This window comes from Rhinolophus sinicus, chromosome 14 (assembly GCF_057876585.1).
Source record: "Rhinolophus sinicus isolate RSI-liver-muscle chromosome 14, RSI-T2T, whole genome shotgun sequence".
Lineage (NCBI taxonomy): Eukaryota > Metazoa > Chordata > Mammalia > Chiroptera > Rhinolophidae > Rhinolophus > Rhinolophus sinicus.
This window is the reverse complement of record NC_142514.1, coordinates 176,343,871-176,349,876: the sequence shown is the minus strand read 5'-3', so window position 1 is coordinate 176,349,876 and position 6,006 is coordinate 176,343,871. Positions and strand designations below refer to the sequence as shown.

Below are 6,006 nucleotides of genomic sequence, written 5' to 3'. Positions count from 1 at the left end.
TTCAACTCAAGTAGAATAAAACTCAGGGCATGCCTTTTTGGAGAAGTGAACGATGGTATTTTCCAAAAGCGAACACAATCCCTCATCTCACATGCTGTTCTGCAACGTGGTTTTGCCACATCCCCATGAAATGCTGTCATCTATTTCTCTACCACCTCAGATCTGGGCAGGCCATGTGACTGCTTTGACCAATAGAAGTTGGTGAAAGTGACATTATACTAGTTTGGGACATAGCTCTTAACTGGCCTCACAATTCCTAGTTTCTACCACTGGGATCCCTGAGTACCATGTAAAACGTCTGTCTATTCTGCTGGAGAGAACTTGCAGTTCTGTGAATAAATGCATGGGGATTGGAACCCTGGGGTTCCCTGCCAGTCATAACTTCCAAGATAGCATGGATGTGAATTAAGCTGCCCTGGATCCTACAGACCAATGGGTTATCAGATGAATACCAGAGTGACTTCAGTCCATTCCATATGAATCAGAAGAAATACCCAATGAACCTCTGCCTCCATTCCTGGCCCACAAAATTTTCAGATAAAATAAAATGGTTGTTGTTTAAAGTCACAAAAATTTGGAGGCTTATGCCATGTAGCAAAAGATAATCAGAGCAAAAACTGGAACCGGGAAGTGTGGTGCTGCCATAACAAAGATTTAAAGCATGGGATAATGACTTTCGTACCAGGAGATCACAGAGCTGGACTCCAAGGCTTCTGTAATTAAAGGCTTAAAAGATACGAGGAACTGCTCTTGGAGGCTGAAGAAAAAGTGAGTCATGGTACCTGGTGCAGAAAAGTTTGGCAATGCCATCACTGATCCTAATGTGGAAAATAGAAAATATACCTAAATGAACAGTGGAGTCAGCTAAGATTTCCAAGTAGAACACCGAAAATGACAGCTGTGTCTTTCAGTGTACGATGTGCTAACGGATGGATAAGGAGAGATGAGTTAAAGCATAAATGTTAAGTTTTCAAGCAGAATTAGAAACATCTAAAGGAGCCAAGAATTGCTGATTTCAAATATAAAACTGGTTCTCATGCCCAGCCTCTCTCAGGGGCAAAAAACTCTCAAAGTAAGAAATAACATAAAAATAAATATCATTTCACACTTCTAGATATAAGGCCCTTTGTTAAGACATCAAAAAGAATGGATGTGTGTTTCATAAACTCTATTAACTAGACAAAAAATATTCCTAAGAAGTGTGAGGGTATTACGCCACTGCACAAGGATTTGCAGCCCAAACCTGAGAAGGGCTAGTCTCATATTTGTGGATATGGCCCTTGTATAATGAAGTAAACTCAAAAAAAAAAAAAAAACACCTACTGAACGTTTAAGAGAATTGCACTAAAGGAAGCACCACAACCTTCTCTTATGCGTTCATCCATCAATGGATACGGATATTATTTCCACGTCTTTGCTATTGTGTATAAAGCTGCAATGAGCATGGGGGTGCAGATATGTTTTCGAGATACTGATTTCATACTCTTGGACGTATATACAGAAGTAGGATTACTGGATCATATAGTAGCTCAATTTGAAATTTTTGAAGAACCTCCATACCATTTTCCATAATGACTGAACACATTTATATTGCCACCAGCAGGATACTAAAGTCCATTTTCTCCACATCCCTACCAGCATTTGTTATCTCTTATTTTTTGGAAACAGCCATCCTAACAGGTGTGAGGTGCTATCTCATTGTGGTTTTGATTTGCACTTCTCTGACAATTAACAATGTTGAACATCTTTTCAAGTTCCTATTGGCTATTTGTCTTCTTTGGAAAACTGTATATTCAGGCCCTTAGCCTATTTTTTAATTGAGTTATTCAAGTTTTCTGCTATCGAGTTACAGAAGTGCCTCATATTTTTCAGATATTAACTCCTTATGAGATATACGATTTGCAAATATTTTCTCCCATTTTGTGGGGTTCCTTTTCATTTTGTTGATTGTTTACTTAGATGCACAGAAGCAGCCTGGATTTAGAACTTGAGAACCTGGGCTTCAAGCTGATGTCATGATGGGATGAGATCTTAACTCGCCTGATGCCTTCTGCCTCCTCCTTCTGGGAACCCTGAGTTGTAGTCTCACAAGTCTGACAACCTCACTGGAGAGACCTTGTCCGTATAGCGAAGCATCTACATGGAAAAGGAGAAGGGCCCCGAAGAGCCTGATCTTCTAGCCATCCCTGCCAAGATACCAGTCATATGAACAAAGTCATACTGGAACCTCCTTAAAAGCCCAGCAATCAGCTGAATACTAGAGAGTAACCTCAGTTCATGCCAGAAGAATCATTTAGTCAAGCTTAGCCTGAACAAACAAGGGGAGGAGGAATGAAAACAGCCCCAAATGTGAAGTGTCTAGACATATAAAACTTGACATATCAAATAGAAAATTTTAAAAATATTACTGAAATTAATAATGTTGGCAGATCACTTTACCTGTTTAGGGGAAATAAACTAAGGTATTTTTTTTATCATGAACAAAATACATCCTAGATGGGTTAAAAATGTTTTCTGAAAATAACTTTAAAAAATGAAGATGTTAACATTTATAAAATATTGTAAGAAGGAAATGGAATTTTCCAAGAGGGATGTGGTAGAAGAGTGAAAGTAAAAGAATATAAAAATGAAACATATTTATAGAAGAAAACCCATAAGTATAGCGAAAATAACGTAAATATTTATAGCAAATATCCAAGATATAGATTATATAGGAACAGATATAGATATAGATTAGAAAGAGTTCATCAAAATTCATCGCTCCAACAGATCAGGTAAAATTTCTCACTCCAATAGATCAAGAATTCAAGAAAATATGTAATTGACAAAGTTTATGAAGTAGTTTTTTTCTCCTAGACATTGTGCAAGAAACAGAGCACCAAGACAATTAAGTAACTTTCCCTGACTGCAGAGAGGTTATATACCAATGAACATAGACAACTGACCAAGATTTTTATCACATCTCTTGAAATAACTATGCAAATTTAAAAATTAACTAAAGATCTGTCTTATTCCATTTCGGCTACTATAACAACAACCATATTTGGTGGTAGACAATTTCTCCCATTCTAGAAGCTGGGAAGACCAAGATCCAGGTGCTGGCAGATCAGCGTTTCATGAAGGCCTGCTTCCTAGTTCATAGACACCCATCTTTTCATTGTGTCCTAACATGGCAGAAGGGGCAAGTGAGCTCTCTGGGGTCTTTTATAGGACTCGAATCCCATCCATGATCTCTCCATCCTCATGACCTAATCACCTTCCAAAAGCCCCACCTCCAAATACCACCACATTATAATGGATTTAAGTCATAAATTGGGGGACACAAATCTTCAATCTATAGCAATGTGCAAAAGTGGAAATATTAATTATAAAAAATTCTGATAAAATCAAATGTTTGATATTATTTAGTGAATACAGTTACATTTGAGAAGACTTTCAGAAGATATAAAAACCTCTATGTACTAATAACAGTGATTAAACTCAAGATGCAAGGTTTTCATACAGTGATTTACTCTTGAAAGGACGCAATGCCCCTAGCCTTAGCCCCAATGAATTCAAACTACATAGAGAGGCAGAATCATGACTACACGCTTCCTACTATCTTTGAGGAAAATAATATTTTGTTTCAAACTTGATTCATAGAATTTTATGAATGAGATCTCTGTCAAATAAAACAATATATTCTGGCCTCTTTGTTACCGAATAACCCGTATTTCATCAATAAGAGAGGTAAGACTAGCATATACTGTCAGCACTTTCTGAACAATGATATCACCAAAAATATCTGGTGTCAAGCTCTATATTGCATATTTGAACCTCATGGATTGCGGGTTATTCTTACTTTATATACATAAGGCAGGGCCTGGGTCTCCATAGAAGGTTATAAAACACTGTAAGCAAAAAAGGAGATGGGGTATTGAAAAACAGCAGGGTAATTATCAGATATTCTAAATATCTGGGAAGATTAACAGATCATCTTCATGAAACTATAACACCAAACAAAGTTGATCCACATGAGGAGATAATATGATTTCCCAATTGGGAAAATACATAAGATTTTAGTTACTTTTCTATATGTCTGCCTTGTTCATTCATATTCTTTCTATATACTTTGCCTCCTCATGATTAATATTACAAGCCCAAAGTGGCATTCTCCTTCAATTTTAACATCCTAAGCAATATGAAAGAAAAAATTATGTATTTCAAGGGTTTTGCAGGTACAAAAATGAGATGTATACTTCAAATATTAATATGGGCTATCTTTATGTGAAGAGAAGTCAACTAAGATTTTATACTTCACTTTTTATTTTACCTTCAGAAATCTGTAATAAGCACTATGAATTCTGAGAAAGATTACATTATTTAACAGAGAAACATGAGAAAAAATCTTCCATTAACTAAAATAAATTTACAGTATTTACTATAGCAAACTCATCACATAGAACATAATCTACAGTCTCAACAGAAAGATTTTACACACAAAAACTGAATATATATTTTCCTAAGAAGTTATGAAAATATTAAAAATACATTTTAAACAAAATGTATGTATTGAATTAGGAAATTATGACAATCTGAAAAATATATGTTGATTAACAGAAGTATTCATGTAATAAATGCTTTTCCTCATGCCCAAGTTATAGAACCTGAAGAGAAATTTCCTACAGTTCAATAATAACCCATGGCTTTCCAGGAAGAAACAATTCTTCATTGAAAATGGATGAAACATTTCTCTGCTGCCTCATTCTCGTTTTCTGCTCCAGAGCTTTTTCATGGCACTTTTCATCTCTCCATTTCTCAGAGTATAGATTAAAGGGTTCAACATAGGGGTGATAATGGTGTAAAACACGGCCAAGGATTTATCAATCGGTAAAGTAGAAGGAGGTCTCACATATATGAAAATACAAGGGACAAAGAAGAGGACCACCACAGTAATGTGGGAGCCACAGGTGGATAAGGCTTTGCGCTTCCCCTCCTGACTAAGATTCTTCAGGGAGTGCAGAATGACCCCATAGGAGATGAGTAACAGCACGAAGATGACCACACAGATCCCACCATTATTGGCAACCACAGTGAGGCCAATAAAGTAGGTGTCAGTGCAGGCAAGTCTTAATAAGGGGTACATGTCACAGATGAAGTGGTCAATGACATTGGGGCCACAGAAGGGAAGGTTGAGAGCAAAGAGAAGCTGAACTACAGCATGCAAAAAACCTCCCAGCCAGGCCAGTAGCAGCAGCAGAATGCACACTCGTTGATTCATGATCGTCAAATAATGCAAGGGTTTGCAGATGGCCACGTAGCGGTCATAGGCCATGACCACCAGGAGTAGAATCTCAGCACCACCAAATAAGTGCTCTATAAAAAGCTGGCTCATGCAAGCTTCGAAAGAAATGGTTTTCTTCTCATGGACTAAGTCTATAATCATATTTGGAGTGATTGTAGTAGAATAAACAGCATCCATAAATGACAAGTAGCCAAGAAAGAAGTACATAGGGGCACCCAGAGTTGGGCTGACCATGACAGTCACAACAATGAGCAGGTTGTCCACCATTGTCACGATGTAGATGAACAAGAACACAACAAACAATATCTTCTGACCTTGAAGGCTCTGAGTGAGCCCCAAGAGGACAAACTCAGTCACATTGGTCCTTTGTTCCATAATTCTTCTGTATGTCGTATTTCAGGCCTCAGAACAAAATTTCCTGTAAATATTTTTATTACTAGTGACTTCCTGAAATCTGAACATAATTTGTTTATTCATTTAACAAATAGGCATTATGATTTCTTAGGATGCAGTCCTTTCAGAGATTATAAGAATACAGGGCTGATTAAAACGTGGTCCCAAACCTCAACCATCTTACAGACTAGTGGAGAGGCAAGTAATTAGAGACATATGTGAGAAAGGACATGTTATAAAATGAATGGGTTGCCACATGTAGGTTTCCATCTGGAAGCTAATAAAATAGTACACATGCTAATACCTTATACAAAAATAAAAATTGATTC

At 37.0% G+C, this 6,006-nt stretch overlaps 1 protein-coding gene across 1 annotated transcript; it reads right to left on the bottom strand.

The window, feature by feature from the left end:
- Positions 1–4,741: 4,741 nt before the first annotated feature.
- Positions 4,742–5,659, bottom strand: LOC109439561 (olfactory receptor 4A15-like). Its single transcript, XM_074337155.2, has one exon. It carries the CDS (start codon positions 5,657–5,659, stop codon positions 4,742–4,744), a length of 918 nt encoding a protein of 305 aa, XP_074193256.2.
- Between the last annotated feature and the right edge of the window lie 347 nt (positions 5,660–6,006).